The 24,813-nt window shown below is 49.6% G+C and overlaps 1 protein-coding gene across 9 annotated transcripts in view; it reads left to right on the top strand.

The window, feature by feature from the left end:
* PUM1 (pumilio RNA binding family member 1) overlaps positions 1 to 24,813 on the top strand; it is a 96,578-nt gene that overhangs the window by 15,000 nt on the left and 56,765 nt on the right. For 6 of the 9 annotated variants that reach the window (XM_068167480.1, XM_068167478.1, XM_068167477.1 and 3 more), the window contains 3 exons: positions 8,815 to 8,883; positions 21,189 to 21,297; positions 24,156 to 24,334. In XM_068167480.1, coding sequence (XP_068023581.1) covers positions 8,824 to 8,883; positions 21,189 to 21,297; positions 24,156 to 24,334 — 348 coding nt within the window. In that variant the 5' untranslated portion in view covers positions 8,815 to 8,823. The remainder of the gene's footprint in view (positions 1 to 8,814; positions 8,884 to 21,188; positions 21,298 to 24,155; positions 24,335 to 24,813) is intronic. The other 3 variants (XM_068167481.1, XM_068167482.1, XM_068167474.1) reach the window with 1 other exon arrangement.

Raw genomic sequence — 24,813 nt, 5'->3', positions numbered from 1 at the left:
AAACAAACCAAAGCTCTTCATTTTAGGAGGTGACAGATCCTAAGGTGTTGATCTCTCTTGGCAAGTGTAACACCATTTCCCACATTACTCTGTAGGTGCAGGAAAGCAAACCAAGTGGGCTTGGAGCAAGGTGGTCCCATCAAGCTTGTGCAGAGTTGAGGTTATCTGTGGGCTCCTCCAGGCATGGCCAGCACCAGCAAAGGCTGGGGAATGAGCCCAGCCCCTGGATTTGTGGTCCCAGCACCTGGCTCTTGTTTGCTAGCATGGCAGATAAGTTGAGGATGCTTTGCCCAGGATTCCTTAGGGTGCTGTCTGTGGGATCCCCTAGATTTGGCTTGCTTGGCTGGCAGGACTGAAGGCTGCAGTCAGGCCTGTAATTTGCTGTGGATCAAAGAAGTTGCAAAGCAGCCATTTACATGTTGCAGCTTCATGGAATCCTGTCTCTGCAGTGCCCATCCTACCTTCCTACCCCTGCTTTAGCAGATGCTGCCCTGAGGGGTTTTGCCTCCTGGTCAGGAGTAGAACTGGGGGAGAGGAGTAGTGGGAGAAGTGCTTTAGTTGAAGGGAGAAACAGCTGGGGGCTAGAGTGATTCTGGGCTAAGACAGTGCTGGGGAAGGGGAAAAGCAGTCTTTGAAATGGGATCATGTGGAGAGGGCATTAGGAGAGGAGAAACAGGAAAGCTGGGGCAGTCCTCTGGTTTGCTTTGGTTCCCCTTTTTACCATAACCAGAGAATTCAAACCCTCTGCAGTCGCTGGTACTGCTAATAAATGCAGATATTTGATCTGGTTGATGTTGTCCAACATCAAAAATAAAACAATCATCCACCCTCAGGCTTTGTGGTGTGCTTTTACAGGCAAATTTTTACATCATCAACTAGAATATTTTTCAGCTGGTTATTTCTCAGCTTCTTTTTCTCCCAAGGACTTTTTAGTTTGTTTATTTGCTGGTGGCTTTTTTCCCCTCCTGTGTGTTTGCCTGTTTTGGTGGGGGTGGTGGTGGGGTTTAGCTACTTCCACCTCTCCATTCTCTTTCTGGGCAGCATCACTTGCATATGGGGGAATAAAATAACCCTCTTTTTTATGGTTAGGAATGAAATTCAGCCTTGGATAGTTTTGCTGGGTGAATATAAATTCTCCATAAATGAAGACTCCTTAACACATAAAGCTACAATCCCCTGGGACACCAGCAAACCATGAAATGGGCTGTAGTATTGCACTTGGAATTTGGATGGAAAGGTCATATGAGCAACCATATTTGCTTAATATGAGGTGCTATATTAACACTGATTGTTGACATTAATATTTACTTCAAATTCCAATTCAGCTGCTTTGCTGATAGTAGTTTGGAGGGAAAAAAAAACCCCAAACCCTTGGATTATTTGAGAGTAAAGATGATGGTACTGGAAATCCAAAAGGTAAATAGAGGGTTGGTCTCATGTTAATTTGTTAGGTCCTTCAGATCCCTCTTTAGTAATTGTAAGGACAGTTTGGGGCCCTGGTTGCTGTTGGTTTAGCTGACTGCAGAATCCCTTCTGACAAGTGTCATTTAGCCCCGTGGGCCTGGCTGCTTGTGAGGTTAAAATTAGCTGGGGTTTGCAGTCCCAGCACAGCAAGGTGTCCTGTAAGGTGCTGGGCTTAACTGCTCCTTTTTGTGGGGCCTGGTGTTTCACAGCTTTCCCTGCTCAGCCTTTGGTGTGTGGCACCTTTAGAGCACAGGGGCTTGTGAGACAAGGGATCTGGTTCCTCTCTGGCTGCAGTCTCCTAGATTCATAGAATGGTTTAGGTTAGAAGGGATCTTAAAGAATATCCAACACCCCTGCTGTGGGCAGGGATACCTCCCACCAGCCCAGGTTGCTCAAGGACTCATCCAGCCTGGCCTTCAACACCTCCAGGGAGGGGACATCCACAGCTTCCCTGGGCAACCTGTTCCAGTGTCTCCCCACCCTCACTGGAAAGAATTTCTTCCTGATCTCCCATCTAAATCTGCCCTTCTCAAGCTTCAATCCAGTCCCTTTTGTCCTATAGCTACAAGGCTTTGTCCAAAGTCCTTTCCTGGGGAGAGTTGTTCCCTCCACTCTCAGCCTCTCTGATGGCTGGTTCAGAGCCTTGGGTCTTTGGTGAAGATCTCTGGGGTCTGCTTTGCTCCTCTAAAAGAGAAAACTTCCAAAGCATCTCACTACTGGTTATATTTGTGACTGTGTTTTGAGGAAGGCTGAAAAGCAGGGAAGAGCCTCTGTCTGGGTTTGTGGTGTGGTAGGTGAGCAGTAGCTCCAGTACCAAATGGTAGCAGTGCATAGAAAATCATTAGCTGCTGGAATTCTCTGTATGTAAAGTCCAAAGTGCTGTAGATCTGGACAAGGTCTAGTGGCTGTGTAGCTTGGGGACCAGAGAAGTGTGAGCTACTGAAAGTTCTGAGCTGCTGTCCTTCAGTTTGGCAGCGGTGAGGCCCTCTGATGTTGCTGCAGACCAAACCCCCTTGGAAGTGCCTTGTGTCAGATGGCTGCCTGACAGGAGTTAGCTGTGTGAGGGCTTGGAGAGTACCCAGGGAGGAGGTTGGATGGGGAGTTGTGTGGGAGGCTGAGACTTGGAAGTGGCTGTTGACTAGAGGAGTTGGTGTGTGCTGTGGCAGCCTGCAGCAGGTGAGAGCAGAAAGAGCTCTGCCTTTTGCACACAGGCAGTGGTGCCTTCTGCTGAAACTGGGAAAGGTCTCTGTGGCCTCAGCCTGTGTGAGGCCAAGTGCTTTCACAGAATCAGCCAGGTTGGAAGTGCCCTCCAAGATCATCAAGTCCAACCAATCACCCAGTCCTAACTGATCAACTAGAGCATGGCACTAAGTGCCTCATCCAGGCTTTCCTTAAACACCTCCAGGGGCGTTGACCCCAACCCTTCCCTGGGCAGCCCATTCCAATGGGCAGTCTCTCTTTCTGGGAAGAACTTCTTTGTAAGATCAAACCCAAACTTCCCCTGGCACAGCTTGAGACTCTGTCATCTCATTCTGTTGCTGGTTACCTGGAGAAGAGACCAACCTGCACCTGGCTACAACCACCCTTCAGGTAGTTGTAGTTGGCATTAAGGTCTCCCCTGAGCCTCCTCTTCTCCAGGCTAAACACCCCCAGCTCTCTCAGCCAGTTCTCACAGGGCTGTGCTCCAGACCCCTCCCCAGCTTTGTTGCCCTTCTCTGGACTTGTTCAAGCAACTCAACATCTTTAAGTTTAGGGCCCCTGAACTTGTTCAGGAGAGGGGAAATCAGGTTTAGAGGCCTGACCTAGCCTGTGTCCTGAGCAATACAGCTCCCTCTGGCTTTAGGATGTTTTTCAGAGCAGAGGAATTGATGAAAGGGCTTTAGAAGCAGAACTGACCTGACCCTGGGCAAGGGGGCTTTACCCCAGCTCCTGACTGTGGCTCACAGCGCACTGGAAACCCTCTCTGGGGTACATGAGGCTTCCCCTGAGCAGGCAGGAATTAGCTGTGAGTCAGTGAATTGGCTGGAGTGTGTTACAGTGACATACATTCACGCATTAGCCTGCGTGGAAATTGCTCTTCTTGAATGAGCTCCTCGTTAATTTCAAGGAGATTTACATAATTCCCGAGTGCAGGCACAGCAGTTACGAGGAGGGGAGGCTTGTGCCGCCGCAGTCAAACTGCTCCACAGCTCTCCTTCAGCAGAGTGGTGCTGATGCACAGAGCCTTAGTTTTGTTGAGTAGGTAGGGCTTCAGAAGCAAACTTGCTGCCTTACCAGACAGAAGGAGGGCTCTTGTCGAGCAGGTGGGGAGGTCCCTCTGGTCAGAGCAAGGATCTGCACTTGGCATGTTGCTTTGCAAAGTGGTGTGCGTGGGAGAGGCTGACACGGCGGGAGCACGGAGTGCTGCTGGCTAAGAGCAGGAGTCAGGTTTGCTTGGATCACCTGTGAAGCAGCTGGAGCTATAGCTGACCTCTCCTCCTGTGATGCCTGATGTTTCTTGAGATCATCTCTCCCTCAGAGGAGCCAGGTTGTCATGTCACATCCAGTCAGGGCATCGCCTCTGTGTGCAGCCAATTCGTCTTGGCGTTGTCTTCTGGATTTCTTTCAAAGCTCTGGTTCAGCAGTGAGCTGAGTTTTATGGCAATCAAATCTCATTGATGTTAGTGCTCATCTGGGAAGAAGATGTTGCTCTGTGGACCTCCTTGTTTCTAGTGTTTACCCATCCTGACTCTGCACTGCATGCCTGCATTCCTTGCAGGGCAGTGGTGGTGAGGAGTGGTGGCTCACCAGTCTCATTTAATTACCATTTCAGAGGACTGCCTGCCTTTTGGAGTGCTGAGGTGTGGGAAGTCATGACTTTGGCTGCATGTTCTGCTGTTTCAGAAGCTCTTTGTTCTTTCAAAGGGAGCTGCAGGAGCCCTGTGATACTTGTGTGCATTGTCTAAGAACGTGAGGTAGAGAAGTGCTGCTGGTTAATGTTACAGAAGTGGGGAAGTGAGGACCTTTTGTGTACAGTCTGTGAAGACTGAATAATAAATCAGCCTGTATAACAAACATATATACAAAGATCTGTGGAGGTGAAGGAACAGTGAGACTGAAAGGCCTCAGAATTGATGATTCTCTACAGTTAGGGCATCCAGTGCCCAAAAGGTGTGCCCAAAGACCTGATTTATACAGTGTTTTTATCCATAATTGTTGGGATTGCTGAAAGAGAGATGATAAGAGGTGTGTCTTACATATCTAGTGGATGATTTCTTCTGTTTCCTGACCTCTGGCAGCAGGCACAGAAGCTGATATTGTTTTGATAGTGCCTGAGGCAGAGCCTGTCTGGAAGAAGATGGAGGCAGCCTATTTCTGCTGTGTCTTGTTAGCAGGGAGGCTGGAATGAGAGCTGGCAATTTAAGACAGGTTTGAAGGCCCTGCAGACCCTCAAGAAAGGAGTGAAAGCAGCAGCACTGTCAGATGTGCTGAGTGTGAAACCTTTGGAGTGCACTTTAATGATGATACTGCTTTTTACCCTTTACTACTCCTCTTATCTTGGTCTCTACCACCTCTGTAGCAGTCAGCTGTCCTGGCATTGTTTGAAGACAAATGTGCTTCTCCACCTTGGAGGTGGCCACATGGTCAGCACTGCGGAGAGCTGTGCCTGCTCTTTGGCCTGTACCTCTTGGAGAAAGAGGACTTGTTGGAATTGCTGTGGTGTCTGATGGATGGTTGTGAACCTGCATGGAAGGCTTTGACTGTTTTGGAGGTGGTGTCACTGTTAATAGTTCCTCCAGCTCTAGCTTCTCCACCAAGACTTCAGGCCAGCGTGGGAGCATGGAGAGTGGAGTCCCATATTTACACTGCTGTGAATGGTTGAACAAGATGAGACCTTTTTCTACTCAAGGCCAGCACTTGAACAAGACATCTGAAAGTGTTGTGAACAGTTGTTGCATCTGATGTGAATAAGTAGAATGGGTGATTCTAGCAGTCTTACAAATGTTTGATGGAGTAAGGATGGCCATGTAACATGCTGAAGTTCCAGAGAGAAGGGTAAGATTGGAGCTGAGAAGAATTCCTTCCTGTTCAGAAGCTGCCCTTGTGTTACACAGGGCCCATCATCAGGGGTGTTGGTGACCTGAAGCTATGAGGGGAGCTCAAGGTAGCAGAGGGAGTTGATGGTGCTGGGATCTGACCAAACAAAACCCCAGTGTCATCTCACATCCTTTTGATCTGTGCAAGGCACCCGGTGATCATAGCTTTGTAGCAGCTTGTTGGGAGGTTCCCATAGTGCTTTTGGGAGCTCTTCTGGTTTGGAGCAGTTGGGACACACACATGGAGCAGGCTCTGCTTCTCCACCAGCACTCTGCACAGCGCTGCAAGTCCTGGATTGGTGCCACTGCGGCTGCATCTGTGGTTTGCTGGGACACTGCTTTACAGTGAGAGTAATGAACATCATCCAGGGAATCTCTTGAGCTTCCCCAGGCCTCAGATGGCTCATTGAAATAACCACTTGCTGCTGCTCAGCTTTTGTGGCTTCACATGTCTAGGGTCTGCAGCACTTCCTGTGAGTGCAGCTTGCAGTCCTTCACGGAAGAGTGTTAACTTCTGTCTCATGTGAGATGTATTTTCCCTGGGAGATGGGGCTGACAGGAAAGTAGGACTTTGGTGCTGTAGCTTTTGGAAGATGGAGTCCTGTTTCTGCTCTCTGTGCTATTGGTTGGTGTAATAAGTGCCACTGCAGGAGGTGAAAGATGGAGATGTCACTGAATACAGCTTTGAGTGAGATCTAGCAAGGAGAAGATACTGTGCTTTTATAGATGATCATAAAATCATAGAATGGTTTGGGTTAGAAGGGACCTCAAAGTTCATCCAGTTCCAACCCCACTGCCATGGACAGGGACATCTCCCAGCAGCCCAGGTTGCTCAAGGCCTCATCCAACCTGGCCTCAAACACCTGCTGGGAGGAGGCATCCACAACCTCCCTGGGCAACCTGTTCCAGTGTCTCCCCACCCTCACTCTATAAAGAATTTCTTCTTCATCTCCAATCTCAATCTCTCCTCTTCCAGCTCAAGGCCATTGTCCCTCATCCTGTCACTTCCAGCCCTTGTCAAAAGTCCCTCCCCAGCTCTCCTGGAACCCCTTCAGCTACTGGAAGGCTGCTCTAAAATCTCCTGGAGCCTTCTCCAGTCTGGGCAATGCCAACTCTCTCAGCCTATCCCTTTAGGGGAGGTTCTCCAGCCCTCTGCTGATTTTCATGGCCTTCTCTGGACCTGCTCCAAGAGATGCATGTCCTTCAAGTGGCTGGCTGTTGGGGATTTGCAAATGGCAGAAATAGGTGATAGCTAATTTAACAATGCACTACTAATTGCCTGCAAAGCTGTGCTGTCACAGGCCGGAGGAGACGTCTGGAGGTTATCTGTGGTGCCCTCTCTACATCTGCTATTCCTGGGTGAGGTCTGTTGGATCTTGTCTTAGCAGTGAAGTGTAGTCACAGGAAAATTTGGATGTGGTTCTGCTGGAAGCAGTGGCAGGAGTATGAGGAGTCAGGGTTAAGGTCAGTAAATGTGGTACAGCCACTTACAGCATGGAGCTCTGCAGGTACCTTACCATCTACACCAGGTTTTTCTGGTCCAATAAATCACCCACTGGGTATCACTGGGCTCCTTCCCTTGTCCTCCACATCTCCTGTCATGTCTTCAGTGGTGACATGACTAAACTGTGGGATTAGAAAGAGCCCAGAAAGCTCTGCACTGAATGGAGCTGGGAGTTACTCGTACAGAAGTGCCTTCCCCCCTCACCCCTCCAGCTCCTTACTCTAGCAGAACTGCGGATCCCAGCAGAGCAGCTGGGCTGCAGGGAATGTGTAAACATGGAGTAGGAGGTGTGTAGTGTTGCTTATGTGCCACCATAAGTGGTTGTGGCTGGTGTAGCAAGCCCTGCTTTGATCCGAGGCTGTTACCTGAGGAGGGCAGGAACTGAGTGAGTTGTAGCGTGTGGCTGAGCTCCTGTGCTTTGTCCTCAAGTCCATAGCTGGGTTTCCCCTTTGCTTCTGCACGTGTGCTTCATGGCTGCATCTGCAGGGACATCTCTAGAAGAGGTTTGGGAATGAAAATCAGATGTGTTTTCATGCATCCTCAACACAGCTGACTGACTTAGCTGACAGTTAAATTGCTGCTGCTTTGAATCAGATCCAAAGCAGAAGCAGAGAATGGCCCAGCTCCCCAGGGAAATGGATCCTTACAGGCCCTCCAGGTGAGAAAGGCCACTGTCACCTCCTGGCCTGTCCCTTTGCTCCTGTAGTGCCTGAGCTCTGCTGTAGAGAGTCTGGAAGGGCAGTTTCACCCTGTCTTGTCCTTTTGTGTGTGGCAAGCTTTGGGCCCCAGCAGAGCCATGGGGCTGTGTGGCTGCTGTGTCATGCACCAGCAGCTTCCTGGGAGTAAGGAAAAGGCCACAGTATGTTGTTGGTTTACTTCAGTGTTCTGCACCATGGTTTGTGTGCTTCTGGATTCTGACTGTGAGACTTGGAGTTCAGCTTGGAGAAGAGTAGGGTGAGGGGAGACTTGGCTCTACTACTCTCTGAATAGAGGTGGGAGCCCAGTGGGGGTTGGTCTGTTCTCCCTAGTAACTAGCCATAAGGCAAGAGGAAATGGCTTCAAGTTGCCCCTGAAGAAGATTTGCTTGGATGTGAAGAGCAATTTCTGCCCCCAAAGGGTTGTCAAGGCCTGGCCCAGGCTGCCCAGGGCAGCGGTGGACTCGGCATCCCTGCAGGGGTTTCAAGGCTGTGTAGATGTGGTGCTGAGGGCCATGGATCAGTGGTGACCTGGCACTGCTGGGTTAATGGCTGGGCTGGGTGATCTTGGAGGTTTTTCCAACCTTAATGATTGTCTGATTCTCTGATTGCTGTGGGTTCAATAACTTAAATTAGTGACTGACTTGAAGGCATTGCTTGCTCTCTTTGGTCTTGTTCCATTTAATCTGCCTTTTGTTCCTACCATTGTCTGTTTGCCATCACTTGCTTTTCACCTGCAAGGAGATGATACCAACTGGCTTGTGCCTTGAGTGCCTCACTTGGAGTCATGCAGCTCAACTGTGAAATATTAGCCTCTGCAACACACTCAGCCAGTGTGGTTGTGTTAGACTTTGGATGGTTTAAAAGCAATTGCTCCTTTTTCGTTTGTGCATGAATCTGACTATAAACTCTGTAGCTTCTGGGAGTCTTCAAAGGTAAGTCACCTGTTGGAGCTCAGTAACCTCGTGCTGTGCTGTCATATGTTTGTCTCAGAGTTGCTGTGAGCTGTGATTATTGTGAAGAACACCAACTACAAGCATTTCCTCCTCTCTTTTTCTTGCCCATCTGTGAATAGGTGCGTTCCATGGATGAGCTGAATCATGATTTCCAAGCACTTGCTCTGGAAGGACGGGCTATGGGAGAGGTAAGTGAAAGGCCTACAGGAATAAAGCTGCATTGGGTGGGGAGGGCTGGGGGGAAAGGAGGGGCAGAAAGAGCTTTGGAGCCTGCTGGAATGATTCTGAACTCGAGAGTTGTCCATTGTGACTGTGAAGCCTGTGTGTTTGTGTGTGTGTGTGTGCTTGAACAAAACAAACACCTGCCAGGCTGGAATATGTCTCAGCAGGAGGAACAGCTAAGTCCCCACCTGTTGTATCATCAAACAGCAGAAGGGTGGCTGTGAAAAAAAAAGACGACCTAGAAATATGTCTTGTGACAAGTGGTACAATACTTGGAGCGTGGTTATTTTGGGATCCAGTGATCTCAGACCCCATAATATTGTGGAGTTAAGTTGTCTGGCATTGTTTGCTGCCCTGTTTCCACTCCTGGCCACCTTTTGGCTCTTGTCACAAAGCACAGGACCGTGTTTAACGGTTCAAATAGCTGGGGAACATCAGCAGGGGCTGCAGAGGTGCTAAGTGCTTGGGACAGCTCAAAGGGGCCGGCAGGTGCTGGCAGATAATAGGCTCTTCAGTTTTAACTGCAGAGTTATTTTAATGTCAGAGTGCAGGGAGGAGGTAACAGCTTTGGGGCAGCTGGACTTTGGTTTTCTTTGTAAAGACAGAATTTACCTATTTTTAAGGTGACTTGAAAGAATAGCAAATTGCTGCAGTTGGCTGTTAGGTTCCTGGAAGTTCCTAGACTCATAGAATGGTTTGGGTTGGGAGGGACCTTAAAGATCACTTAGTTCCCACCTCCCTGCCATAGGCAGGAACAGCTTCCACTAGACTTCAACTTGGCCTTGAACATCTCCAAGGAGAGGGCATCCATAGCCTCCCTGGACAACCTGATCCAGTGTCTCCCCACACTCACTCTAAAGATTTTCTTCCTAATCTCCAGCCTCAATCTGCCCTCTTCCAGCTCAAAGCCCTTGGCCCTTGTCCTGTCACCACAAACCCTTGTCAGAGTCTGGCTTTTTTGTAGCCCCTTTCCAGACACTGGAAGGGCACTCCTTGGTCTCCTTGGAGCCTTCTCTACTCTGGGCTGAAGTTGGCTGTAAACACTTCTTTTCTTTGCCCTGTTGCCTTTTTCTTCATAGTCCCTTCAGAAGCTTGTGGGAGAACAGAGGTGAGAAAATCATCCCTTGTAGGAGGCTGTTAAGGTACAGTAGGTCAGCTCTGTTTGCAGAGCCTGCCTTTTTGAGCTCCTGACTGGCAAGCTCAGACTAGGTAATTTTTCTCCATGTTTAGCCCATTCCTGTCTCTGTTACTTGGCTTCTGAACCAGGCTGAAAAAAGCATTAAATCCCTAGCACCCAAAAGTTAAATGTGGTGGAGAAAATGGCAGGCTGGGGTTGTTGGGTGGTGGATTCAGAAGGTGCCTTTCTCAGGTGAAAGACCTCAGGGAATTCCTGGTGTTTGCAGCTTAACTTCTTCCTCTCATTACCCTTCTCTCCTTGCTCCTCTGAAAGATCAGATCACTGAGCTGCATTTTAATCCCCCAGGAGCTGCTAGGAAAAATCTCTGTTTCTCCAGGTTATGTTAACCTCCACTGAGCCTGTTGACTAAGAGAGATGAAAATGATTTACAAAGGGGAAAAAACATGACATAAAAAACACTGCTGGAAAGCAGCTGATGTGTCTCCATCTGAAGTGTGCCATGGGAATGAGGGGGCTGTGAGTGTTCTGGGAATAGTATTTTTTCCCCACCTCAACTTGAACAAGACATTCATTTACTGATAGAGAACTGCAGCACTTGTTTCATGCTTACCAGGGCATTGGATCACATCAGCTCAAGTGCCTGAAGGTATTCAAAGAATCATAGAATGGTAGGGGTTGGATGGGACCTCTGGAGGTCATCCAGTCCACCCCCTCCTTCCAAAGCCAGGGTCACCTAGGGCAGATCACATAGGAACACATCCAGATGGACCTTGTCAGTCTCCACAGGAGGAGACTCCACAACCTCTCTGGGCTCCAGGCCTCCAGCACCCTCACACCAAAGAAGTTTCTCCTCCTATTCAGATGGCACATGCTGTGTTGCAGTTAGTGCCCATTGCTTGTGGTCCTGTCACAGGAACACCACAGAAAGGGCCTGGCTCCTGCTTGACATTGCTAAGTAATGCTGAGTTTTACCAACTCTTGTTTAGCCATTTCTTGAGAGAAGTGAATTTGGGGTTGGGTTGTTGGAGGATGTGAGGTTTACCTTCCACTGATGACTCACCTTTTATTTTCCCCCCTTCTTGTAACTGTGATGCAGAAAGTTTTAGAGTTGCCATCATTTTATCACTGGGCTTCCCCAAAACTGCCACATGCATGTTTTTCCAGGAAAGGGGACATTTCACCCTTTAAGCTAAGACACTGCTGCTTGGTTCTCTTGTTGTTTTTCTCCATCAGCTGCAGAATCCCAGTGTGATGGGGTTGGAAGGGACCTCTGGAGCTCATCCAGTCCAACCTCCCTGCTAAAGCAGGGCACTCACAGCAGCTTGCCAAGCATCACAATGGCCGGGGGGGTTAGAAGCTCCACAGACAAGGAGACTTCACAGCCTGTCTGGGCAGCCTGCTCCAGGCTTCCAGCACCTTCACACCAAAGAATTTTCTCCTCCTCTTCAGATGGAACCTCCTGGGTTCCAGTTTATGCCCCCTGACCCTTGTCCTGTCACTGGGCACCACTGACAAGAGTCTGGCCCCAGTCTCTTGCTCCCCACAGGTCCTTTAGCTCTTGCTGAGCATTGCTCAGGTCCTCTCAGGGGCTGCTCTCCTCCAGGCTTGACAGCCCCTGCTCTCTCAGCCTCTCCTGGTAAAGCATCCAGAGGAGACTCCACAACCTCTGCCACAGTTTCCTTTCCTATCCATTGAGTTTTCCTTGTGTTTCCTGAGGTGTCCAGCACAGATCCAGCTGGCTGATATACAGCACTGTGTAAACAGAGATCCCACAGGATGTGCTGCTGGCTTTCAGTACCATGTTCTTCGGCCATGGACTTTGATTTTGTGCAGCGAGCTCTGTCTGTTGTTCAGATGCCTTAGCAAGGAAGGCACTCATGAATTTTTTTCCCCTCCTCCTACTCCTGGAACATGAAGGAAAATAATGGAGAAAGTCAACACAGTGAGAAAAAAATATTGTGTGAAATACATGAGGCAAAGAGTGAAGTTGGTTTGTGTTGCTTGATCTTGTGTCTTCTGAGCCTTACCTGCAGAAAGTGTCAGTGATCTCTTACCTTGAGCTGACAGGGGGAAAACCTGGAGGAAAAGAGTTTACACATTCAGTGCATCTTTTTATCTTGGTGGGGATTTTTGCTGCTTAGTAAGCAACACCATCATAATCTTAGTGATTGAAGGAGTTTCTGTCTCTGAAGACATCATGCCAGAGGTTTGTTTTAAAGGGCTCAAACACTTCTGTCTCTTAGCTGGATTTTGACAGTGCAGTAGATAAGAAGAAGTGAGGAGCAGATATCCTAATCTGGGGAGGTTAGGAGGAGTTTAAACCCTCCCACAACCTCCATGTGCTTTATCACTTCCAAATCCCACCCTGCCCCACAGGAGCCAACCTTGTACCCCCCTCACTGGCTGTGCAGGTGGAAGTGCAACACCTTCCCCAGGGTGAGGTTGAAAAGAAGAACCACAGAATCCCCTCCTGGCCTGCTCTAAAATGGGAAAGATTTGGGCTGTTGCTAAGTGAACATGGTCAGTAATGGTGAAAGTGACCTTCTGAAGGTCACTTTCATTGAACCATAGAATGACTTGGGTTTGTAGGGACTTCCTAAGGTCATCCAGTCCAACCCCACTGCACTCAGCAGGGACATCCTCCACTAGATCTGGTTGCTCAGAGCCTTGTCAAGCCTCACCTTGAATATTACCTCCAGGGATGGGGCCTCAACCTGTTCCAACCTAGGCAACCTGTTCCAGTGTTCCACCACCCTCATGGTGCAGAACTTTTTCCTAACTTCCAATCTAAATCTGCTCTTCTCTCATTTCAAACCATTGTCCTTTGTCCTGTCACTGCAACCTTTGAAAACAGTCCCTCTGCAGCCTTCTTGTAGCCCAATTCAAGCACTGGAAGGCCTTTGTTAAGTCTTTTCTGAGCCTTCCTTTCTTCAGGCTGAATAACTCCTGCTCTCTCAGCCTGTCCTCATAGCAGAGGTGCTCCAGCCCTCTGATCATCTTTGTAGCCTCCTCTGGCCCATTCCATCAGGTCCATTTCCTTCCTATGTTGAGGGCCCCATAGCTGGGCACATCACTGCAGGTGAGATCTCCCTAGAGCAGAGGGGCAGGAGCCCCTCTCTCCATCTCTGGCCACACTGCTTTAGGTGCAGCCCAGGCTGCCATTGACCTTCTGGGCTGCAAGTGCCCATTGCTGGCCCCTGTCCAGTTTCTCACCCACCAGCACCCCCAAGTTCTTTTCTGCAGGGCTGCTCTCAGTCTCCATCCTTCAGCCTGGATTGATATCTAAGATGGCCCCGATTTAGGTGCAGCTGTAGCTCTGCAGTGCTGAAGACCCCTGCAGTGTCTTTTTGGGACAGCAGAGAGTGCAGAGGGGCAGCGAGGTGGTTTGTCCTTGTCATCAGAGCACTGCAGGCATTCTGACCTGTGGCAGCATTCTTGGGTTGGTGGTAGGTTGTGCTGTGAGATAAGTCTAGAATGGGAGAGCAGCTGGGTGAGGAGCTGGCTGTAACTTAATCCAGGAGAGTGGGAGGAAAGTAGGGACAGAAAGATGTGAGACAACTGGTAGGTACTTCAAAAATAGAAAGAATTGGCCCAAAGATATGAAGTATGAGTACTGGGGGTAACAGTGAAGTGCTGCTAAGAAATACTTCATCTGATGAGCACTGCATCACTGCTGTCTGCTGCTGTCCCTTCTGGAGTCTAGTGTAGGTCTGACTGGCTAACCAGGGAGGTTGGACTAGATGACCTGTGGAGGTTGCTTCCATCCCAAACCATCTGCCACCCCCATGCCTCATGGTGGCAGAGCTCTTGACTGTCAAACACTGAGGTGGGACATGGTTCACCATGTCCAGGTTGGTTGGGTCCTAGATAAGCCTCTGCCTCCCCAGGTGACCAGCACTTGTTTTTAAGCAGAGCAGTTGTGACATTTGGCTTAGACCAATCTTCTGTCTGGGTTAACAATAAAACCCAACGGAAACCAAGCCAAGAAACTCCGCCCTCTGACTGCTCTGCTGCTGCTGGCACCTCTGCTGTGTTCTCAGAAATTGGTGATTCATTGGCAGCTGGGCAGTATTGACAGTTTGGGGTCATGTTTCTGTTCAGGCGTCTTTCCCTTCAGTTTACCAGGTGCTAGCAGCATGACAAAAGGGAGGATTGAAGCCACGTTTGTGAGGGTGCTGCAGCAGGCCAGGCTGGCATGTCTGGATGGCTCGGAGCAGGGGCTGAGAGAACTTGAACTGGGGCTAGCCCAGGCCTCAGTATTGGGGCCAGTTCTCTTCAACATCTTTATCAATGATCTAGATGAGGGGATCGAGGCACACTCACTCAATTTGCAGATGATAGCAAGCTGGGTGTGAGTCTTGATTTGCTGGAGGGTAGGGAGGCTCTACAGAGGGACCTGGACAGGCTGCATCAGTGGGCTGAGGTCAGTGGAATGAGGTTCAACAAGGCCAGGTACTGGCTGCTGCACTTGGGTCACAGCAACCCCATGAAGGCTCCAGGCTTAGGACAGAGTGGCTGGAAATTGCCCTGTGGAAAAGGATCTGGGAGTGTTTGTCAGCAGTGGCTGAAGATGAGCCAACATGTGCACAGGTGGCCAGGATGGGCCACCAGCATCCTGGCCTGGATTAGAAATGGTGTGGCCAGCAGGAGTAGAGGAGGGATTGTCCTCTGGTACTCAGCACTGGTGAAACCACACCTTGAATATTGGCTTCACTTTTGGGCCCCTCACTCCTAGAAGAACACAGAGGGGCTAGAGAAGGGCAGCAGAGCTGGTGAAGGGTCTGGAGAACAGGGCTGGGGAGAAGCAGCTGAGAGACCTGGGGTTGTTCAGCCTGGAGAAAAGGAGGCTGAGGGGAGCCTTTGGACCTGGAAAAGCTCTTTTGCAGCTCTAAAGCGATTCCACCACTCTGCGATTTTAAGGCCACACCAGGGGACAGTTGGGCGGCTGCTGGCAGCTGCCAAGAGACAACTTATGGCTGTGGGGTCAGTGAAAGTAGGCTATTTAACTCCTCAGCATCCTGGCAGACTAGATTTTTTTTCCCCTCTCTATTCCCATTCTTCATCCTGCCCCTCGTTTTTTGGGTGCTCTCAGAGCCTCCTGTGCACCAGCGGAACTCCCTGAGCCTGTTGCGAGCTGCCTGGGCCGGGGGGGGGGGGGGGGGGCGGGGGAGCAAAGCTGGCCTTGCAGCAGCCCTCCAGCTGCTGTGGCACTCCAGCTGGGATTGCTGCTTGTGTGCTCAGCCTCCCTTATCTTGTTTGGCTTTTAGATGGCACCATTTTTCGAGGGGAGATAACATCTCGGTGTTTGTAAACCTGCGGTGCTGCCCAAATGGGACTTGTAAATACAGGCTCTGCCTTCTCCTACCTGTTGCTGCAGATAACCCCAGTTCTCCAGCAGCACAGATGGTTGCTTTTATCTTCATATTTGCCTTATCTGGAGGGGATCAGTTTACTTAATTTGCCTAATTTATAATCCCATCTCAGTGGGATCTATATGTTGATTGTCGAATTGCTTTTGGTGATGTGTGAATTGTCCTTTCCTCCCTGCTCTGCTGGATTGAATATTACCCTAACTCTTTAAGTCCTCTCTAAGAGGGCTTAGAGGGATTATTTTCATACTGGATAGGGTCAATTTTAATAAAACTGAGCAACAAACAAACAAGTCCAGTTCTAAACTAGACTAAACTGCTGCAATGTTCTTTTCCATTTCCAGCCTGATGGATGATCCTCACTTAAAATCACTTTGGGTTTGGTGTTGTTTTTTTTTTTTCCCTCTCCATTGCAACTGACAACTTTCCCTGAGGAGCAATTCCTCCTCTTGGCAGCCTCTTGCTTAATTGAGTTCAGATGATTACTGCTCGTTAAACCTCCAGTTTGGTTGGGGCAGTAATGACACAAGAAGGCCCCCCACTGCCATCTGTTAATGCTGGCTTTCAGTCTTTCCCCTTCCCAGTGTCTGGAACCTGGCTGTCAGATAAGTCTGGAACCTGGCTGTCAGATAAACCTTTTATGTTTTATTTTAGTTCTGCTTGTGGGACAGAGGTTCCAGGAATAAACTTTGTGCTTCTATGGTGGTGGGGGGAAAGGTTAAACTACAGGGAGCAGATTTTGAGCTGTTTGTGCAGTCCAAGAGCTGTGTGGGCCCTATATAAGGAGTGGTAGAATTAGTCTCTTCTTGTCTGTGATTCACTAGAAAACCTTAAGAAGGTGCTGGAGCCTTGAGGGTCTTGGTGTTTTCACCCATTAGAAAGGGTAGAGGGGAGTTGAAGCAGTACAGGGGACTACCCTGGTCTCAAGCTGCTCTCCAGCCAGAGGAAATGGCCTCAAGTTGCACTTGGGGAGGTTTAGCTTGGATATGAGGAAAACTTTATTTGCTGCAAGAGTGGTCAGGGATTGGAAGAGGCTGCCCAGGGAGGTGGTGGAGTCCCCATCCCTGGAGGTGTTCAAGAAACCTGTGGCCATGGCACTCTGGGACATGATTTAATGGCCATGGTAGTGTTGGAGTATTGTGTCCATCTCTGGGTCCCCCAGCACAAGAAGGACATGGACCTACTGGAGTGGGTCCAGAGGAGACCACAAAGATGATCAAGGGGCTGGAGCACCTCCCCTGTGGGGACAGGCTGGGAGAGTTGGGGCTGTTCAGCCTGGAGAAGAGAAGGCTCTGGGGAGACCTTAGTGTAGCCTTGTTGTACCTGAAGGGAGTAAAAGAGCTGGGAAGGGACTGTTTAGAAGGGCTTCTGGTGATAGGATGAGAGTCAATGGCTTTGAGCTGGAAGAGGGGAGATTTAGGTTGGACATCAGGAGGGTGCTCTTCACAGTGAGGGTGGTGAGAGACTGGAACAGGCTGCCCAGAGATGTGGTTGAGGCCCCATCTTTGGTCAAAGCTGATGGAGCCCTGAGCATCCTGATTTAATTGGAGATGTCCCTGCTGGCTGCAGGGTAGTTGGACAAGATGACCTTGGAGGGTCCCAGTGCCTTCTGTGATTCTGTGTTAGGTTGACAGTTGGACTTGATGACCTTGGAGGTCTTAGTGGTCTTGCTGCCTTTTGTGGTAGTGACTCAGGTTGTTGTATGGTCAGGAAAATTGAAATACTGATTTAAAGGAGCAAGCAGAATACAAATGAAAGCTCAGTCTGTCCATTCTGCTTCACAGCACAGTGTGGTGCTGTGGTTATGGACATGTGTTCCTGGGCAGGTTCCTTTCCCATCTAGTTAGGAGTGGGTGCCTGGTTCGGGCAGCTGCAGCCAGTGTGGCTGGACCTGGTGCCTCAAGACTGTGGATGTCCCTTCCCACATCTTCAGTGTAGAGTTCTGTTATAATTGAGACCTGGAAGTGCTGTGTGAGACAGCACCCTGTGCAGGCCACACTGGTGTAAGATACTCCCCTTGTGGTGTCCAGGAGTGCTCATGGGGGTGTTGCAAATTTCTGCCCTTGTCTCTTGAGGCCTCTCAGCAGCCAGATTTGGAGGCTGCTCTTTGCAAGGGCTCCAAGCAGTTTACATCATGGACCTGCAAAAAGTTGCTCTGCCTACAGAGGGGCTTTGAGGAGCCATGTGCTCTGACAGCTGGGACACTCTGGGATGTACTTGTGCTGGGGTTGCTGCTTAAGACAGTCAAAGCGTGGCCTTACTCTGGGTTCTGCTGGAGCTGTTGCTTGGAGATGTCTTGGAAATTTTACCCTGGTGGAAAGGAAAGAATCTGCTTTGGTTATCACTGTGATAGTACCCAAGAGAGAGACTGCCTCAGAGTGCTTGAACTGAGAAGGGGGCTTCAGCTCAGTGCCCTGCAGCAGGGCTTCTCTGAAGAGCAGCTGCCAAACCTTTACATGTGGCCACTTCAGGTTTTAGCATGAGTTTGCAAGTTACCTGTTGCTGTGCCTGTACTTTCCAGGCAGCTGCTGGGCTCCCTGTTGCCCTTTCCTGTGCTGCTTTCGAGATTTAGGTTTGCATTGGACTTGATTTTTTAATTTTCTTTGCTTCAGTTCCATTTTGCCTCTTACCTTAAAGCAGAACTAAATTTCAGCAGTGGAGAATTCGCTCTTGCTGTTTTGTGCCTATCAGGAAAAGTGTGAAAGCTTTGGAAACTCAGGAGCTTGTGAAAGGAGTTTTAATCTTTCTTGTAAACTAGAGGTTGCTCTTTCCTTGAAAAGAAAATGCTCTTCTGCTCTGGTGGGACCCCACCTTGAATACTCTGTCCAGTTCCGGTGTCCCCAGCATAAGAAGGACATGGAACTGTTGGAGTGTGTCCAGAGGAGGGCCCCAAAGATGATCCAAGGGCTGGAGTACCTCTGCTGTGAGGGCAGGCTGAGGGAGCTGGGGCTGTACAGCCTGGAGAAGACAGGACTCCAGGGGGACCTTCTAGTTGACTTGCAGTAGCTGAAGGGATCCTACAGCAAGGCTGGAGAGGGACTTTTCATGAGGGTGTCTAGGGACAGGACAAGGGGGAATGGTTTGAACCTGACAGGGAGAGTAGGTTTAGAGTAGATCTGAGGAAGAAGTTCTTGGGTAATAGGGTGGCAAGACTCTGGAACAGGTTGCCCAGGGAGGTTGTGGATGGCTCCTCCCTGGAGGTGTTCAAGACCAGCTTGGATGAGGCCTTGATCGACCAAATTTGTCAAGAGGTGTCCCTGCCCATGGCAGTGGGGTTTGGAGTAGATGATCTCTGAAGTCCCTTCCAACCTAAGCCATTCCGTAATTCCCTGTCTCCCTTCTGCAAGCTCAGGCCCCTCTCATCCTTTGAGGTGTGACTGTAGACCAGACTGTGTGAAAAGGAAAGGAAATGAGAAGTGTTTAGCTGCAGCTACACTGTTGTGTCAGTGGCTCCAGATCGCTCCTTCAGAGTTTCCTGCCATGGGCTGAGAAGCAGAGCAGTGATTTTTTGCTGTGTGGCAGCAGCAGGAATGGAGGAGCTGCATTTTAAGCTCTATGGGGATGACAGGAGCTTAAAAAAGAAAGGTGACAGACCTGAGGTGTGGTTGTGTCTAAATACTAGAGAGCAGTGCCTTGGCTTCCACCTCCTCAGTCTCACCCCACGGTGCAGAGGGAGGAACAGGTTGGTCGGTCTGTGTTGAAACTCTGTTGGGGCCTCTTGTCCTTAGAGTTGTCCACACTTATTTTTGGAGTGCATTCAAGGGGAGTGTGATGTGAGTTTCCCTGCTTCTGTCGTTCAGTGGAGGCACTCAGCAGCAGTCCCACGCTGTGTTTACTAAATCCTAAAGTCCTCAGCACATTTCAAAGTGAGTGACATGCTGCTAGCTGCTGGGGTTTGTTCTTCTGGCTATAGAGGAGTAGCAGCTGAGGAACACACTGTGTTTTCTACTCGGTGCTTTGAGAGGCTTTTAACTCTCAAACAAGTTGAGTCCTGTCCTCTCAGTAGGAAGACAATGAAAGCCCAGAGGAAGCTTGGTGCTAAGATTAAAATGCTGTCTGAATGCTGAATTTGAACCTTTCAGAGAGAGCTTTAGGTGGAAATGACTTGCTGCTGAAACGGATTGAAACCGAAACAGGATACCTTTGGAGGTCAGAAACCAGCCAATTACATCATCTTGCTTGGACAGACTGTGTGCAAGATAAGGAGATCAGGCATGAGTGGTGGTGTGCCAGATGCTGAAGAACTGGGGAAAAGAGGGGCTTGGTGTCTCTGTACTGAAAAGTTCTCCTCCTCAGAGGCAGTGTTTTGAACAAATGTTTGACTGGAGGGAAAAGGAGGAGAGACTTCTTGGAAACAAGGAAGACCTTCTTTATAGTGAGGATGGTGAGAACCTGGAACAGGTTGTCCAAAGAAATGAAGTTACCAACCCTCTTAACACAAGAGACACCAACTAACCTGGTGGCTCCTGTTTGGCTTGTGGTCATTTCAAACAGAAATCTTCCAGCTCCTTCTGGCAGGGCTGTTTATTTTGTTCAGCTGCTGTGATGTTCTGTTGTTCCCTCTTTGGTGAATTTAAAGGCTGTGTGCTTCCCATCCAAGGTGCTTCAGGAGGGCTTGAAATTCCCCTCCCCACAGCACATGCCACCCAGCAGGTGTTTCCTGGGTGAAGCTGATATTTTCTAAGTACAGCTGCTAAATGGGGCACTTGGTTCCTCCTGCCATCTTCTGAACTCTAGGGCAGTCTTCCTTGGATCCATGGAGGCCGGCAGTAACTTCCCATCTTGTTCTCAGCACATCTTTCTCTTCATCCAGTCAGAGCAGTAGATGCGTGGCAGGTGCAGTGGCCCAGAACTGTTCACTCTCATTAGTGTTTACAAATAACCTTCCTAGCTTGAAGAGTCCTCAGCAGTCATAGAATAAGTGAGAGCTCTTGGCACCTCTTGAGCTAATCTGTCCCTGCCAGCAGCAGAACCTCAGTAGCTGGAGGGTAGGGGTTTAGTGCTGTGGGTGCTGGGTAGCTTTAGAGGTACCCTTGTGGCTCAGGTGGAAACTGTCATAGAATCGTAGAAAGGTTTAGGTTGGAAGAGACTTTAAGGATCATCTAGTTTCAAGACCCTGCCAAGGCCATGGGCACCTTCCATGAGCCCAGGTTGCTCCAGGCCTCATGCAGCCTGGCCTTGAACACTTCCAGGGAGGGGACATCCACAACCTCCCTGGGCAACCTGTTCACCACCTTCACGGGGAAGAATTTCCTCCCAATGTCTCATCTACATCCAGCTTCTTCCAGTTTGAAGCCATTGCCCCTCATCCTGTCACTCCATGCCTTTGCACAGAGTCCCTGCCCAGCTCTCCTGTAACCCCTTTCAAAATGAAGCTCTGGGAATGTTGTGATCAGAGCAGGGCTTTGCTGCTGCTCTTTCCCTTGCAAGTAGCTGTCGTGGGGAGAGGCTGGAGAACGTTTCTGTGCAGTGTGTGTGTGTGTGTGTGCTGATGTGTGGGGCTCCCACTGAGGAATGCAAGAAGATTGTGGAGACTGAGTCACTCCCTCAGCTGTTGGGTGGCTTTCAGCCCAGGAGGAGGTATAAACCTTTTGATGCTGAAGCATGGATTGGTTTGTGTTTGATGATTGATTTGTTTAGGAGGGAGACGCTTACGGTTTATGTTGGCATTTTCGACTTCTTTTTAATCATGCTTTGTTTTTGTTTCTGTTTGTGTTTTTGTGTTTTTCTATGTTTTCTGTTCTGTTTTTCTTTTTAATTGCAGCAGCTGTTGCCTGGTAAAAAGTTTTGGGAATCTGATGATTCCAGCAAAGATGGACCAAAAGGGATATTTCTGGGAGATCAGTGGAGAGACAGTGCTTGGGGAACATCAGGTAGCTCTGTTATTTCCTTCCTTTAGTTGGGGCTTGGATGCAGAAATGTGCAACTCCTCTACTCAGCTTCACTGGGCAGGTGGATGCCAGCTTCAAAAAGATGATCTTAGAGGCATCTGGGTTATAAGACAGAAAGCAAGGTGCATTGCTCTGTGGCACAGTTCAAAACAATCTCCACACTTCCAAAAAAGCCTGCCCAGTATGGAGCTGTGAGCCTTTGGGTTGCCTGCTCACAACTTCAGGCTGCTATTGAAGCATCCATTTTGACTTCCTGCTGGATTTTTCTGCCCTGGGATGAGTTACTCTGGAGTTTGAACAGAGAGATTGGAGAACAAGATCAGGAACACCCTCCCCTCCCCCCCTCAAACAATCCCACGAGTTCTTTAACTCCTCACCCAACCAAGCAAACCCCAACACCATTCTGTTCAAAAAAGGGGGAAAAAATGTTGTAAATGAGTAATGTTGAAGTTGATCTGCTAAGAATTTTGTCCTTGGATCAGAGACTGTCTCTGGTTTTGAATTTAAAGTTGGGTTTAGCTCAGTGGCCCCAAATCCCATTGACCTTGTGCTGCTCCTTTTCTCTGGGTAATGAAGATGCTCCTTAAACCCTGCTGCCTGCCTGCTGTAGTTCCAGACAGCTACCCTGAGCTGCAGCTGAGGGGAGCTGTGATTTACAGCAGCTTCACTGCTGGGCAGGGGCTGGTTTCCTGCTGAAAAATCTCTGCTCTCAGGGTGGAGGTGTTGGGATAGTGCTAAGGGCAGTTTTGAGTATTGAAATGGCACAGTGGCTGTGGAGAGGGGATAAAGCTGCTCAGAATCTGATGGGCTGGCTCCTGCAGTCCAGCTGGAGCCTGAGGGTGGGTGGGGGGGGGGGTTGAGTTGCTGCCTGACTTCCCTGTCCACAGTGGTCTGTGGAGCAGAGCCTGTACCCAGCCCTCAGCCACAACTTGTCTCTGGCTGTAGTGATACGGGCTGAGAGGGGATTAAAGGGCTGAACCAGGCTCTGAGCAGCAGCAGCAGCCCTGGAGGAGACTTTCTCCTTCTGTGCCTCTCTTGCTGGGCTGGTTGCATCCAGCAGACAGGCTGGGTAGACATGTGGGGGAGGTAACCTCTTAGCTGACTGGTCACAAATCTCCATGAGTCAAAGCCCTTCGTCTCATTGCTTCCTTTGTTTATTCTCCATTAATCCTGTGCACCTTACAGCCTTTATTCCTCAGCCCTGGCTTGCACTTCTCTCTGGGAGTCAGGCAAGTCAGAGTTTCCCCTTTTGCTCATCTGAAGGGAAGAGAACAGCTCCAGGTCACTGCCCCGGAGCAAGGAGCACAATTTGGAGGTGGGGTGTGGAAGTGTCCTCGGCCAGGAGACTGGGTTGTTCCATGGACAGTGGAAATAATGGCACTTGATTTTCTCTGAGAAGCCCTTGGCTCCATCCATTTTCCTGTCTGTGTGCACAGTGTGCACTGCAGTCCTCCTGAATGGCTTAGGTTCCTCACCACCCTGCCTCAGAGTTGTAGTTCTGAAGCATTTAAAGCCAGTACCGCTAGACCAAGCAGTCCTGTCCCATGCAGGCCATGCCTTTCCTCCCCTTCTGCTGCTGACAGTGGTCATGCAGCAGTGCAATGAAACCTGCTGGGGAATTGAGCAGGGTTAAAACTAGCTTTTTTTTCTTTACCTCCCCAAAAATCTGCCTAGTCCATTGCACTTTGTGGCACATAGATGCTTGTGCTGGCTTGAGGGAGAAGGCAGGGAAGGGTAGCCAGGAGCAAGCACAGAACAGAGTGACTTCTCCTGACTGTTCATGCCTGCTCTGTAAACTGCAGCACTGATAGCATTGCATGACCTGTCCACCCTCCCCTGGTGACTAACTGGAGCTGCTGCCTGTTATTTTTGACTCACTGACTATTGCAGCCATGGGCAGAGAGAGCAGCTTCCCTCCCCTGGCTGGGATGTGGGGTTGCTTTCTTCTGCCCAGTCAGCTACTTGTAAGGAGGTAGAGTCACAGAATCCCAGCACAGTGGGGTTGGAAGGGACCTCTGGAGATCATCCAGTCCAGCTCCCCTGCTAAAGCAGGGCACCCACAGCAGCTTGCCCAGGAGCACAGTGGCTGTGTGTGTGGGGGGGTTGGAATCTCTCCAGAGAAGGAGACTCCACAACCTCTCTGGGCAGCCTGCTCCAGCATCCTCACACCAAAGAAGTTTCTCCTCCTGATCAGATGGAACCTCCTGGGTTCCAGTTTTTTGCCCCTTGTTCTGTGACTGGGCACCACTGGCCCCATCCTCTTGCCACCCACCTTTCAGCTCTTGCTGAGCATTGATCAGATCCCCTCTCAGGCTGCTCAACAGCCCCAGGGCTCTCAGCCTCTCCTAGTAAGGATCCATCCTTGTTCTGATCTGTTTGTATCTCAAACCCTCACACTCCAGGGCTGGAAAAGGGATGGAGCTGATGCAGTAGGACAGGGGATGAAGAAGAGCACATGAAATATCAGCTAAGGGGATGATGACAGCTGATATGACCAAGCAAAGCAGTGTGAGGGTGTGATGATGCTTTCAATGACAAACCAAGACTATACTACCTCAAATCAAAAGTTCTACTTTAACTGAACACCAAAACTTTTTTTTTGGGGGGGTTAATTGCAGCCTTTACTTGGAGGTGGGATTCCTGTGATTTTAAACTGTAAATGCAGTTATCACTTGTAGGTTTCCAGATTTTACTACCTCCAGGAAAGCATCAGTAGAGTCTGGCACTTCAGAGTCTGGCTGGCACATTTAGTACAGTCAAGACCTAGAGTATGTATGTAATGACTTGCTCTTTGGAGTAGTTGGAACTACTGCTAAGAATGACACATCTTTTTGTTCCAGATCACTCTGTTTCCCAACCAATTATGGTTCAGAGAAGACCTGGTCAGGGCTTTCATGTGAATAGTGAAGTCAACTCAGTGCTTTCACCACGGTCAGAGAGTGGAGGACTTGGAGTTAGCATGGTGGAGTATGTGTTGAGCTCATCTCCTGGAGACTCCTGCCTAAGGAAAGGAGGATTTGTAAGTGTGCCCAATTCTGACATTTCAGTTCCCATTCTGTTCTGTTCTCCATTTGCTGCTTGCTTTGTTTGTTTGTTAATCCATCCCTAAAGGCTGAGCTTTCCTCTCTCTTTCATTTGCTCTTAGTTTAGCTGGCTTACGGGGGAGGCTCACAGTTTAACCATTCTCCTTGACACAGGGGATGTGGTGGGTGCTCAGGATGTGGAGGCTGCTGACCTTCCCTGCTTCTGAAGCACCCCAGCAGGGCCACCCCAGCTGAGCTTGTCACTGTTGAGGTGTGCAGATAGAGCTGTGGGCTTGGCGTGAGTGTGTGGCTGCTTTGTTGCTGGCTAAGAACAAAAAGCTCCCTGCAATGATACTAGAAAGGTGCAGTAGCTCCAAAAGCCACTCTAGCTGGGGACTGTGCTGAAGGCTACATGGCTCCCTGTGGAGCAGTGGTGAGCGTCACTGTGCTCTGTGGGGTGGGGGAGGGAGCACAG

The sequence above is a fragment of the Melanerpes formicivorus genome, unplaced genomic scaffold (assembly GCF_026170545.1).
Source record: "Melanerpes formicivorus ecotype bairdi unplaced genomic scaffold, bMelFor1.0.p_v2 SCAF_118, whole genome shotgun sequence".
Lineage (NCBI taxonomy): Eukaryota > Metazoa > Chordata > Aves > Piciformes > Picidae > Melanerpes > Melanerpes formicivorus.
This window is presented reverse-complemented; position numbering and strand designations above follow the sequence as displayed.